We start from the raw sequence: 14456 nt of genomic DNA on the forward strand, positions 1-14456 counted from the left end.
ATTTTTATGTATATTTTATCTACGAGGTATTCATCTCCATCTTGCTTTTTACAGATTATTTACATTATACTTCTAGGCTTTCTGTAGCACGATATGCAGAAACCTAGCACTGTCTTGTTTTCAAATGAAATATAAAGTTCTTTCTTAAACTACATGATCATTGCAGATAATGTTTCCACAAATGTAAAAATACTTTTTCATTTTTAGCACCACATACACCAACTGACTGGGCCAAGAAGAAGAGGGAGCCTCTTGGAAACTTGAACTCAATGCTGAAACTACTTGTGAAATTAATTGACTCTTTCCACGGTCTGGGATTGGAAGAATGCCAATTAGAAGCAAACAGTGTCACTTTAATTTCCACTGGTAGCTCCCTCATTGGAGTTCTTTCAGCGTGTGTCAGCCATGTAACATTACCTTCAGTGATCAGGACTGTTTTTACAATGATCACAAAACCACTTTCACTGCTCTTTAAAAAGACCCAGTAAGTTTCAGTTTTTAGTTTTAAAGAAAGTATACATGCTTTTTGATGGTTGTTGAAGTGTCTGCCTAACAGGTTCTAAAGGTTCTCCCATATTAAATGTCAAAATGGAAATTGCATATTATTTAGCCCATATTAAAGCTGCTGAGAATGTGTTTTTTTTTTTTTTTTTTTTTTTTTTTTTTTTTTTTTTTTTAACTGTAATATTATTGTGGAGGCAGCTAACTCTGTGCATTGTGCCTGACTGAGCTTTGAAAAGAGCCAGCAATTTGAGATGGAACTGCTTTGAGACAGCTTTGGTTTCTCCCCTTCCCATTGTAATACATTTCCAACACAATGGGGTTTTCTTGCTTGGGTGCTATTCTCATGTCTAATACTAGGCTAGGGAGCACCTTTAGCAGTGTAAACAAATCCTTCAGCAGAGGTGTCAGGGTGCTGGTTACCTTCCCATTGTTCTGTTGATAGGCTACTAATGGGCAGCTGTGAGGGGGCTGTCGTATTTATGCAGCAGTAGTCCGTTCGTATTGGAAACTGACATGTTAAGACAGGACAGTCAGGTTGACAAAGCAGTCAGGTTTTGGAACTTCAAGTAACCATTACTTGCAAAAGCAGAACTATCCATGAGAAACGATCAACATGACCTATAGGTACATTTTTATGTAGATTAATATTTTTGAAAAGAACATTTTTAGTGTCCATCACTTTAAGCATCATTTGTCATTCTGACTATTCTATATTCTAACAACTTGCCTTTGTAGACCGTTGTATTTTCATCCATTTAATTTCCGTTGTGAACAAATATTAGTAACGCAATTTTTCTTTTTCTTTTTTTTTATTTTAGGTCTGAAAGTAATAAAGTCTATAATGGTCTCAACAACAAGGTATGAATTCTGTTGTTTTTTGCACTTCTAATGTGTGTTAAAATTGCCACTGTTTAGTTTCCCCCCCCCTAAGTATTTGCTTTGTATGCCCCTGCTTTTTTTCTGTAATTTACGCAGTGCTAATGTGAATTTTGTTTTTCTTTAAGCTGGAAAAGCTACTTGGAGATGTTATTGTCTGTCTTGGCTCTCGATTCAATGGACCCTATGACAGTGACCTACTGGAAACCCTCTCACCGATCTTGTGTTTGCTGTTTCTGCATAAAAATAAACAGACTCGAAACCAAGCAGCACAATTTTGGAATGGATCCTTTGCTAAGGCAACAATGCTGACCTATCCAGAGGAGCTAAAGTATGACTTTATATGTATATTTGTTATTCTAGTAATGCTTTTGGTTTTAAACTACAACTCTTTTCTATCCGAACAAGTATAGCTATTCAGTGTGCTGCTGTCTTTATCTAGAGAAATAGGTGCTACCATTCTGCAGTCATGCTGATAAGGACAATATTGTGTACAATATTTAATGTCTTAATATTTTAATGCATAAAGTGCAACTAACTCTCATGCTTGGGGCCCTGAGAAATAGGTTGGTGGCATATTGGGAGAATATCTCAGGAGTTACACACAAGGCGTGCTTTATCAAAATACAACCTTTCTTTTGGATATTCGTTACATGTGAGAAATTCCAGAGTGTTTTTCTTGGGCATTTTTAGTTTCATTTTTTTTCAACCGCGGAGAGGCTGGAAAATTTGCATGATTTCCATTTACTTTAAAGGGGTAGTTCGCCTTCAAACAACTAGTTGTTTTCAGACAAATCACCAGAAATAATGACTTTATACAATAATTTTCTGTCACGGTTTTTCTAATGAAGTGTAAAATGTAATTTTTCACCTTCTAAAGTAGCTCTGTGTGGGGAGGTTGCGACCTTGTAAACTTCTAAATTGAAACAATTTAGTTGATGCATTTCTTATCTTTGTCCCTGCTGAGTAGAATCTCTGGGTTTCATTACAGGCAGCTATTAGAATTGAAACAATAGTTGCTGAGAAATGTATCAACTAAATCTTGCAAAATTGTAACCATTTAGACTGCACTTGCATTATTGAGCTGCCAGACTGAAACACCAGAGACGGTAACATTCAACTTTAAACTTAAAATTTGGAAAAACGGTAAAAAATAATGGAAAGCAATTGAAAGTCTTTTCTCTAGGTCTGCTTGGGGGACACAGATCGGGAGGTGGTGTTCTAGTGTGCAGAGATGGCATTAATTGTAAATTCTGTATTTGTCATATAGGCCAGTATTAAGCCAGGTGAAATCAAAGACTCCACTCCTTTTACCAGGGTTTACATTTTTATCTGAAGACTTAAGTGGACCTCATTCTGAAAATGTAAGTTCTTTAATATATAGGTTTGCTATATTAAACCTAATTTTTAAAATAGTTCTACTAAGAGGCTCTTGACTTTATCCTCAACAGATGGACAACTCCCAGCTAGAAGCAAAGATCAGTGGGATTGAAGTCAGATCCACTGGAAAACGTGACTCTTTACTAGTGCGCGTTGAACAAGCAAAGGATAAAGGGACTCCACCGAGACCAACGCAAGCTAAAGTAATTGTTTGACCTGTTTTAGGAATACACACACTATTGTTTCAGTAACAACTGCAGTGACAGAATGCATTTTCATCTCACATTTTCTTTTCCTGTTAGTTAAAATTGGATTTCTCTTCACCAAAACCTAAAGAGAAGCTGTTGGACGAAGAAAGATCTGTTGACTTTGTTTTTATTCCACCTGAAACAAAAGAGAGACTATTAACTGAACACCAAAAAGAAGTCCTTCGAACAAAGAGGTTGGTTAAGAATTCACATACATACATCCCTTTACAACACAGGCTATTTGAACATGGATTTAGGCTGAAATCTATAATGCTTTTAAAATAGGATGATATTTAGGTTGAGGTGCCTCCATAGTAACTGTTAGCAAGACTTTAATTTCAAAAGTCCCTTCATTGATATCTTTTCAGTTGCATAACCTATTATTCTACATTTTTTTTGGAAGTGCTATTCAAAAGTAGCAAAACATTTGTGTGTCACTTTCTAGGGTTGATATACCGACAATGTACAACAATCTAGATGCATCTCAGGATACCACACTATTTACCCAGTATTCTCAGAGCCAAGACAATTCATTGTGAGTATATTTACAAATGATTTTTTTACCGACTTAATATATTTAAATTCTAAATCACTTTATTAAAAATGTTCTCATAGGGAAATGCCCACACTTGCAGGACAAGAAGAAAAGGCATCTGAAGCAAAGGTACTTGTCTATCGTCACTCCCATATTCACTCTCTCTTTTTTTCTTTTTTTTTTTTTATAATATATATATTCAATAGTGTGAAGTCAATTATAGATATTAAGATTTCAGTCACCACTGTGAGATTTACCAGACATTCCTACCTACAAACAAGCTATGTGAATTAAAAGGTTTATATTAAGGTTTTTAATGCCATTTGAAGTTTTGATGATTTCACTGTTGCCACCACTAAATTGTGTTTTGTTGTTCTGTGTAAAAGTAGCAAACTAGTTTATGCTTGTTATCTCTTTGTAGGAAAATGTTCCTAAAGTTTTGCTGAATGAAAATGGTTTTTCAAAGGAAATCAAGCCAGTGGCAAAATGTGACCATGACATTTCGGATGGCAAGAGAGCTCAGACAGAAAGTACAGATGCTTCAGCAGTTGGTGAAACCAACACTGAAGTTCAAAACACATCAAATATTAGCAACAGTTCTACCTCTTCAGACATGGTGCAAGGTACACCACCCCCACCTGTTAGCAGAAGGCAATCATTCATTACATTAGAGAAGTTTGACAGTTCCATGAGTAATTCTTTCAGTCCTTTATCAAACACACAATTCCCAAAGGCAACTGAAGTTTTAGTTCCTGATAGCCAAGAAGCTGTGAAAGTAGAAAATTCACAGACCTCTAAAGAAAAGGAAAATATGGAATTGGTGTCTTCTAAAACAGAGGTTTCAAAACCAGTCTCAAAAAGAGGTAGAAAGCCAAAGTCTTTACTTATGCCAGAAAATGCAGTGAAAACAGAGGATGTAAAAGGTGACTCTTCCAGCGAGCCTCAGAATAATGTTGGTGATCTTGAGCGACATGAAAATAAAGACTGGGTACCAGATTCTCAGACTCAGGAATTGGAGTCAGAAGTTGCAGAGACTGTCAAAGAAAGTAAGGATAACGCTGAATGTAAAGAAAACACTCCTCCAGAAACCATTAATCATGCAAACAATGACACTTCACAAATTCAACAAGCAACCTCTAATCAGAAATCCTTGAGGCGATCTTCCCGAAGGCAGTCAGAAATATTAGATGGTGTAAAGAGTATAGCTGACAAAGGGCAGAAACCGCAACGTGAAAAGGTAGTCAAAACACAAGAAAAAGATGGCCTGGATCATGACAAAAAGAACCTTCCAGAAGCAGACCTTGATAAAGTCAAGGCTACAGCTATGAAACAGGATGAAGAACAGGGCGAAAGCCAGGAGATCACAAGAAGCAGAACAAGATATCAGACAAGACGTTCTTCACAAGGGCTTGTTCTTGCAAGTGAGAACTCTGAGTCTGACCATTCGGAAACACGGGAAGAAAGTACAAAAAGAAAAAGATCTTGGAGGAGTAAAACGAAGAGCATTGAGAAGGATGATAATGTAAATACTCCATCACCACTTTCGCAAGACAACGAGCCAACAGAAACTGTCCCTAATGGAGAAAATGATCCTGAAAAACAATCTCTTGAAGAAAATAACCTAGAGAGTGGCTCAGAAATGGAGTCAGAGGTTTATCACTCTAAAACAAAAGAAATTAGTAGCAAGACTTATACTTTAATTTCAGATAGTACAGTGTCTGAGGCAAATGTTGCCACAGAAACAAACAAAACTTATGATGTCACAAAAAGTTACAGCAGGCTCCAAAGTTTATTGACCGAACCCACAGCTAGTGATTTTTCCACAGCAGTTTCTGAGGTGTTCCAGCCATCTGAAAGTAACCTGCATGTATCCGACTGCTTTCATAAACGAACCAAAAGGGCAAGAAGGTCTAAGAGCTGTGACTGCTGTGGAAAAGCATCAAACAATAAGGAGTCAACCCATACAGTATTGAACTCTTCTGCAAAGGCAGATCTCAAACCAAAGAAGGTCCATTCAAGTCTTGTTGCTTCTGAGATGTCTGACACCCCATTTGATGAAACTGTATTTTTGGGACCATGTGCTGTTAGCACACCATTAGTTGAAACCAAAGACAAGTGTTTTTTCAAGCCATCTGTTAGTGAATTGAAATCTGATACAGAATCTGAACAGGAAAATACAGTGGTTCCCTTAAATGAAGAAACTAAAAGTGAAGTAGAGGAAGTAACACAGATTTTTGTTGAAACAAAAACTGTGGCAGCTCCAGAAGAGACCATGGAATCTGTGGAAAAGAATGCTGAGCCTCAGGAAGACACCATTAAGGCTACAAAAGAGAACACAGAAGCTCTTGAAGAGACCATGGAATCTGTGGAAGAGAATGCTGAGCCTCGAGAAGACAGCATTAAGGCTACAAAAGAGAACACAGAAGCTCTTGAAGAAACCATGGAGTCTTTAGAAGAGACTATCGAGACTCCGGTCATTCAGGCTCCAGAAGAGCACATTAAAGTGCTAGAAGAGCTTATGGAGGCTCCAGGAAAAGAGGTAGCAGCTTTTGAAGAGACTATGAGCAATCCAGAACAGAATTTAGAAGCTTCACATGAGACCATGGAGATTCTAGAGAGAGGTTCTGCAGTACCTAAAGTTGCCCAGAGACTACCTGATGAAATTTCAGGACAAACTGTAGTTCAGGGTAAAGATTCCGATATTCCGAAAATATGTGATGAGGATAAAGAAAATTACATTCCTCAGCTGGATAACAATTTTATCAGAGTATTAAATGTCACCAAAGACATGGAGACAAAAACTGCAACTGCTAGTGAAAACATTGACCCTGAAATGGGGGTGGCCAGTGCTGAAAATATAGCTGAAAACACTCTTATTAAACCAGAATCCAGTCACTGTTTATCAGGTTTCATAGACTGTAGCAGTAACCCAGCAGAACCCGAAAAAGAAACCATAGAAGATGTTTGTGTTGCTTCAGAAAAGCTTGCAACTCCTGATGTACCTGAAAACGTGGCTATGGAAGACAAAGTGACTGAAGGAAGGGCAGACACCGACTCTCCTCCAAAAATGAAAGGATTGGTCAATTTCACCTTGGCTAATGATAGTCCAGGAGGAAATTCTTGCTGGTCTCCTTCAGCATCACCATCAACTAGCATATTAAAGAAAGGTGTAAAGAGACAACAGGAAAATGACTCTCCGTCACCTCTTAACAAGGTAATTATTCAATTTTTACACTGATCAATGTTTCTACTGTGCCCTAAAGGAATTTTATATTTGCTCAGGACAATGAGCAGATACTGAACATTGGAAACTTATAGCTGTACAGTGAATAACAATTTTACAAAATCTGTTTTTGGGCTCTATCCTTCCACAAGATTTAATCAATGTATAAACAAACCTCTCCTAGCAATGCAAAGCTTAAAAATTTTAAGTAACTATTAAACATTTTGGTTGTTTAATGTTTTTAAATGTTGAATCTGTATCACTACTTAGATTCGCAGAGTTTCATTTGCTAATCCAATATATCAAGAAGGACTGGCAGATGACATAGACCGAAAAAGCCCTGTTGTAAGGTGTAGCTCTTCAAATTCCCCATCCTCTCGAAGTCTGAAACTTCTAACAAGCAATCAGCCTAAGGTAAGATTTCTTTATATCGAGCTTTGTGGATTTTTTTTTTTTTAATATTAAGGTGGTAGTGTACAGAGAATTGTATTGCATTTATGGGTTTTTCATGTTTAGAATGGCTTTTTGAAGTCAAGAAGTATGGCTTAGAGTGCTGAATATTTAGAGGTTTGCCAGGCAGTTGCTACAAAACAAATCTGCATCTGTTTAAACAAATCCTGTATGAAAGATTCAGGATTTGGCCAATTTGCAAAAATAGCATTTTGTATATCCCTATGCAAAAAGTTTTAGGTGGATATACATTTTATGATGTAGTATTGATTTTTTTTTTTGTGTATTTTATGTATTCCAGCATAACACAACTCCTACAAAAGGTTTTGTTTCTCCAAGCTCAAGAGTACTTGGATTCAAAAGCTCAAAGAAAAATTTGGTGAGTTAAAATCCTTAGGATTGTGTTCAGAAATCATATGCACTGGCACCTGGACACCTGATACAGATCAGCAAGAAAGTGTTAAATGGAAAACATATTTTTTACAAAATGCATCAGTTAATAGTGCTTCTCCTGCATGGGGCTAGACATGTCCATTACCCAAGTTTCCCTTCCCTTGCTTCTGATTGCAAAGGCACACGGAGTCCTCTCCAGTCTGTCTCTCTGATTACTTAACAAGTGGAGAAGCGGTTAGCCTGTATTGTTTTTCCTGCTACAATGCATATCTTCACGTTATGTTTTGCTGACTAATTTAATTTGGGCTTCTAATGTAGTGAAAGGCCGCCTCCTCCTACCGATGTTTGAGGACAAAGTGCTTGTATTTTTCTCTCATTTTTCTCTCACGTCTAGGGGGACACAGGGACCGTGGGGTAAAGGGTCCCGCCCATCAGGAGGAGGACACTGATGACATCAGAGCTGACAGCCCTCCCACTCTCCCTTTATCCCCTGTCATGCCCAGAGGGCGCCAGTTTTTCAGTGTCCTCCTCAGGAGGTTGGACCGGCCTTAGGAAGGCCCAACGATAGGACTCATCGGCTGAATGATTAGCATCAGCACCAGGCGTGATGCCGTGTCAGGCTTAGCCTGTTCACTCGTGCTAGCCCCCAACGCAGACCGGTGTCGACGCGAGAAGGCCCCAAGTAGAGGAACCGACTGGCGCACCGGCAACACATTCCCAGGGAGAGCCGAATGCGCAGCATCAGCGCTCTCCCTACCGGACAGGTGAGACACACGCCCCCCTTATAGTCCCACCTGCCTTCTGCCACTATTCCCGGCGCGCTCCCCTTCGCGAGCCGTCCTTGCGGGAGGAGCAGTCTAGTCAGCGGGTCGCGCCCTGGTGACGTCACAGCGCGCGTCTTCCCTCTGCTCTACTCTTCGCGCTCTTTTCACTCCCGCCTCACAGACAAGGGCCCTGCGTCGCTCGGCAGCTCAGCAGCCTAGACCACACGGACCACAGCCCTTCCTCTCTCCCTCAGCCTCTTAGGCTTCAGGTACCTGGGGAATTCGTGCATATTGCGAACACTCTCACATGGCAGAAGGCAGGGGGGAACTTTTCTCTAGGGGGGGCGTTCTCTCTCAATCAGTCATGTTTTTTGCATGCTCTAAATGCCTCACCAAGTTCCGGGAGGGCCAAGTAGATCCCCTATGCTTTGCTTGTAGCAACCTCCAGGCACAGGCTTCCAATTTTACAGCCTCTGACCTCTCAGCCCCAGCAATCTCAGATCCTGGGCCTTCACATAGAGGGGACCCTACTTCCCTAGGCACCTCTGACGCACCAGGGTGGGCTGTTTCACTCTCTCAGTCCCTCTCCAGCCTGCAATGCATTCCTCATCTGGCCTCTTCTATTGACAAAATGCTGGCACAAATAACTGCCAAACCTGTGACCTCCTCCAAGCGCAAGCGATCACACAACCTGAAGGATGCACTTAGGGGGTCCCCTACACTTCCTTCTTCCGACGAGGAGGCCAGTGAGGGTGAAGTTCTTTCCTCTTCAGATGCATCTGACTCTGGGGAAGACGAAGCGGCTGAAGCAGCCCCTGCGGTTGACAGCCTCATAAGGGCAGTACTGGAGACACTGCATATCCAGGAAGAGGATACAGCTCAGAAGAAATCGACTCTCTTCAAGAGAAAACACAAGACATCTGTTTGTTTTCCTGCTCACGAACAGCTACAGGCCATAGTCCTAGAAGAGTGGCAAAATCCAGACAAAGTTTCAAATTACCAAACACTTCGCCAAACAGTACCCCTTTCCCAAGGAATGTACCGACAAGTGGAGCACACCCCCAGTGGTGGATGCACCTGTCTCGCGCCTTTCCAAGGCCACCACCCTGCCCGTGCCGGATGCATCTGCCTTTAAAGACCCTACCGACAAAAAACTAGAGGGCATACTCAAGGCCAACTTCATTTCGGTGGGTTCGGCACTTCGACCTGTCCTAGCTTCCGCCTGGGTGACCCAAGCGGTTGAGACCTGGTCCAATTCGCTACTACAGATGGCACATGAAGGGGGCCCAAGAGACCAGATTGTTCAACTAGCCTCCTACATCCAGGAGGCCAACCAATTCCTAGCGGACGCTTCTCTTGACGCAGCAAGAGTTCTCGCCAGAGCTTCATCTCTCTCAGTGGCGGCCTGCAGGGCTCTTTGGCTCAAACTGTGGTCTGCGGACCTTAGTTCCAAAAAGTCACTCATCTCCATTCCCTTTCTAGGCTCCAAACTATTTGGGGATGAGTTGGACAAAATAATTTCTCAGGCTACTGGGGGCAAGAGCACGCTCCTGCCTCAGCAGAGAACCAAGTCAGCATTCTCCTTCAGGAAGGGTCAGTCCTTTCGGAACCAAAGTTTTCGCCACCACAAGACCAATCCTTCCGCAAGTTCACACTCCTCCTTCAAGACCCGTTTCCCAAACAAGGGGAAATCGACTTGGCAACATCGTAAACCACAGCCCAAGCCGTCAGGAGACACGCATTCTTCATCCTGACTAGGTTCCCACCAATCCTACAGCTGTAGGAAGACTAGGGGGAAGACTTCAGTTTTTTGCAGATACCTGGGTCCATCTCATCGACGACTCCTGGGTCACTCAGACGGTCTCCTCCGGTTACCGGCTAGAGTTTCATCAACTCCCCCCACGTCATTTCTTCATGTCCAGGGTACCAGTGCAAGACACGAAACGGCGAGCCTTTCTATCCATCATAGACTCACTAACAGAATCCGGGGTCATAGTCCCTGTTCCTCCTCATCAAAGGTTTCAGGGGTTTTATTCAAACATCTTTATTGTGCCAAAGAAAGATGGCTCCTTTCGTCCCATCCTCGCCTCAAACAGCTGAACAAGTGGGTAGTATACCACAAATTCAAGATGGAATCGGTTCGCACCGTCATCAGGGCACTGGAGCATGGGGACTTCCTGGCATCTCTGGACATTCGAGACGCCTATCTGCATGTTCCGATCTTCCCTCAACATCAAAAATTCCTGAGGTTCGCCTTCAGAAACCTTCATTTTCAGTTCGTGGCCCTGCCCTTTGGGCTGTCCTCTGCTCCGCGGATCTTCACGAAGATAATGGCAGCCATGGCTGCCTTCCTCCGAGTGAGGGGAGTGTTCATTATGCCCTACTTGGACGACCTCCTTCTCAAGGCCAGATCCAAGGACATAGCGGAACACAACATTCAATTCACCATACGGAGTCTGCAGAGGTTCGGTTGGACAATCAACTTCGAGAAGTCCTCCCCAACACCTCGCCAGTCCCTCCTTTTTCTGGGTCTGCAATTCGACACAGCCCGGCAACAGATATTTCTGCCTCCCGACAAGCAGACCAAGATCCAGGCAGCTGTCCGGTCCCTGCGGTCCTCCACGTTCCCGACAATACAGACGTGCATGAGAGTACTAGGGCTGATGGTTTCCTCGATGGAGGTGGTACCTTTTGCCCAGTTTCGACTCCGGCCACTTCAGACGACTGTCCTACAACGGTGGAACAGGACATCCCTTCGCCAGCGGATAGCCCTCCCGACAACAACGAGGAAATCCTTGAACTGGTGGCTAGCCCCAGGCCGTCTCAACCAGGGGAGGAACTTCCAGGAACCGTCCTGGCAGATAGTCACCACAGATGCAAGCCTCACGGGCTGGGGGGCGACGTTCCAGGGCCTATCCTCTCAGGGTCGCTGGTCCCCAGACGAGTCGAGTCTACCGATCAACATTCTGGAACTACGAGCCATCCTCAAAGCACTTCTCGTATGGGACCACCTGCTGAGAAATCAAGCTGTCCGGATCCAGTCGGACAACGCCACGGCGGTGGCATACATCAACCGTCAGGGAGGCACCAGAAGCACTCTAGCAAATCAAGAGGTGGCCCTCATCCTGGAATGGGCAGAAAGAACGACAACCCAGATATCCGCAATCCACATTCCAGGAGTGGACAACGTGGAAGCCAATTTCCTCAGCCGTCACCATCTCGACCCAGGCGAATGGGAACTGCACCAGGACTCATTTCAGTTGCTAGTAGCCAAATGGGGACGGCCGCAGATCGACCTCATGGCAACCAGAGAAAATCGGAAGGTGCCCACCTTCTTCGCACGGCGCAGAGACCCTCTGGCGGCGGGCATAGATGCCATGACCATGCCCTGGCACTTTCGACTGGCGTATGTATTCCCTCCACTTCCCATGCTACCTCGAGTGTTAAGAAAAATCGCCAGAGATCCAGTCACAGTGATTCTCGTGGCACCTCTCTGGCCCCGGAGGTCATGGTACTCCGCTCTCCTCGATCTGTCCTTGGAGCCTCCTGTACCACTGCCTCCGTCTCCTCAGCTGTTACGTCAATGTCCAATTTTTCACCACAACCCTCAGTTCTTTGCCTTAACGGGATGGCTCTTGAGGCGGCAGTACTAAGACAAAGTGTTTTCGGAAGACGTCATTCACACCATGATCAAAGCACGAAAACCGGTCACCTCCAAGGTCTACCACAGGGTGTGGGAAACATACCGTTCCTGGTGTAGCGCAGAGGAGGTTCCCTTTGGGGTTTTCAGACTTCCCTGGATTCTGAAGTTTCTTCAAACAGGGCTGGACAAAGGCCTCGGCTCTCTCAAAGCTCAAATATCTGCTCTATCCATCCTTTTCCAGCAGCGGATTGCTCTGGAGGAAGATGTTCGGACCTTTCTTCAGGGCGTCGCCCGTGTGTCACCTCAATTCAGGCAACCCCTGCCTCCATGGGATCTGAATTTAGTTCTGTCGGCTCTTCTCGATCCTCCCTTCGAGCCACTTGCTGATGTGGGGTTGGACGTTCTCACATGGAAGACGGCATTCCTGGTGGCAATCTCATCGGCCAGGCGAGTGTCAGAGCTCGGGGCACTATCCTGTGTGGAACCATTCCTCGTTTTCCACGAAGATAAGGCTGTTCTTCGTACTGTTCCCAGCTTCCTTCCCAAGGTGGTCTCTGCCTTCCACATCAACGCGGAGATCATTCTACCTTCGTTTTGTAACAAACCGTCCAACGACAAGGAAGCGCGCCTGCATCGCCAGGATGTGGTCAGAGCTCTCAAATCCTACGTCTCCCGCACTAAGACCATTCGGAAGACTGACTCTCTCTTCATTGTTCCTTCTGGGCCTGGAAGGGCCTCCCAGCCTCCAAAACCACCATTGCTCGTTGGATCAAAGAGACAGTGAGACGTTCCTACCTGGCGCGGAAGAGGACGCCTCCCATTAAGCTTCGAGCTCACTCCACCAGAGCCCTCGGCACCTCTTGGGCTTTCAGAAATTCGGCCTCAGCTGAGCAAGTGTGTAGGGCAGCTACTTGGTCCTCCCTGCATACATTCACGAAATTTTATCATTTACCTACATGTCTGCAGAGGCAGCCTTCGGCAGGAAGGTTCTCCAGGCAGTAGTTTCCTGAACTGTCAGAGTTCTCCCTCCCTACTGTGGGGGTGCTTTGGTACATCCCCACGGTCCCTGTGTCCCCCTAGACGTGAGAGAAAAGAAAATTTATGTACTTACTGTTAAATTCTTTTCTCTCCAGTCGTAAGGGGGACACAGGGCTTCCCCCCCCTGAACTCTTGTTCTTCTGTTTTTTCTCCATAGTGAGAGTGTGTTATGCAGTTACGTTCCTGTTTTTAGTTCTTAGTTACAAACTGGCGCCCTCTGGGCATGACAGGGGATAAAGGGAGAGTGGGAGGGCTGTCAGCTCTGATGTCATCAGTGTCCTCCTGATGGGCGGGACCCTTTACCCCACGGTCCCTGTGTCCCCCTTACGACTGGAGAGAAAAGAATTTAACAGTAAGTACATAAATTTTCTTTTTTTGCGTTTTTCCTTTGAAAGATCCTCATTTAATAACCCGTTCTGTGCCTTCTGTCCTTAAACCTGTTGGCTCTAATTATTTGGAGGACTTTCCTTTTTAACATTGTGAACATTGAACTCAAAAATGCTCGTAAAATAATATTGCTTGTGGAAAGTGTTTTGTGACTACTTAATGGTTTCCTAGTTTGTCTTACAGTTATATGTTGCTTTTAGATTTCAGAAATGACCAAAGAGTCCATGCCCTCTCCTAAAGAAAGCGTTTACCCTGCGCTTATGAACTGCACAACCCCAGTTGATGTCATCCTTCCTCAGATTACATCTCTTGCATGGTAAATTCTTCAACAACTTGTATTTTATATTCCCAGAAAAAAATGTTGCCGCCACATTATGGATTTTTTTTGTCTTTTGTTTAGGGCCAGAGGGCTTGGGCAGCTCATACGTGCAAAGAACATAAAGACAATTGGTGATCTAAGCACGCTCACACCCCCAGAGATCAAGACTCTGCCCATCCGATCTCCTAAAGTCTCTACGGTGAAAAAAGCTCTTAGAGTTTATCATGAGCAGCAGGTACAGTAACTTGGAAAATATTTAAAATGACTGGTCTTAAATTTATAATCTAGACTAAAATGTCTTCGTAGAATTGTCTTTTTCAATTATGTTTATTGGCATTTTTTAATAAACAAAGAGTAAAAGCAGGACATTTTGCTCGACTTTTGTAGATTTTGCAATAAAAGAAATATTACAGAACAATTCATTTAGAACAAAACACAAGATTGACCTCGTAGAATTGTCATCTGTATTTATCTGTGATTCAGACCATTCAGCTAATCCTTAATTTGTTTTGCCAAAATTACTTACAGACCAAAGTCAAAGGGTTTGATGAATTTGCTGTTCTTGACGAGACTGAAAAACCTTTAAGTATTCTTGATGAAAAAAACACTTCCATAGAAGAAGAGAAACTTGCAACAGGTATTTATTTATTTATTATAATCTCTCTGTGAAAACTGAGCATCAAGAAACTCTTCCTT

General features: G+C 43.3%; 1 protein-coding gene across 4 annotated transcripts in view; it reads left to right on the top strand.

Moving 5' to 3' along the window:
• Positions 1–14456, top strand: part of rif1.S (replication timing regulatory factor 1 S homeolog) — a 51292-nt gene that overhangs the window by 34449 nt on the left and 2387 nt on the right. For 3 of the 4 annotated variants that reach the window (XM_018237150.2, XM_018237149.2, XM_041577609.1), the window contains exons 22-35: positions 208–484; positions 1323–1362; positions 1509–1711; positions 2651–2744; positions 2832–2963; positions 3063–3202; positions 3454–3543; positions 3624–3672; positions 3965–6757; positions 7037–7180; positions 7518–7595; positions 13642–13757; positions 13842–13995; positions 14289–14397. In XM_018237150.2, the coding sequence (XP_018092639.1) occupies positions 208–484; positions 1323–1362; positions 1509–1711; positions 2651–2744; positions 2832–2963; positions 3063–3202; positions 3454–3543; positions 3624–3672; positions 3965–6757; positions 7037–7180; positions 7518–7595; positions 13642–13757; positions 13842–13995; positions 14289–14397 (4419 nt within the window). 4 annotated transcript variants of the gene reach the window in all.

Source organism: Xenopus laevis, chromosome 9_10S (genome assembly GCF_017654675.1).
Source record: "Xenopus laevis strain J_2021 chromosome 9_10S, Xenopus_laevis_v10.1, whole genome shotgun sequence".
Taxonomy (NCBI): Eukaryota; Metazoa; Chordata; class Amphibia; order Anura; family Pipidae; genus Xenopus; species Xenopus laevis.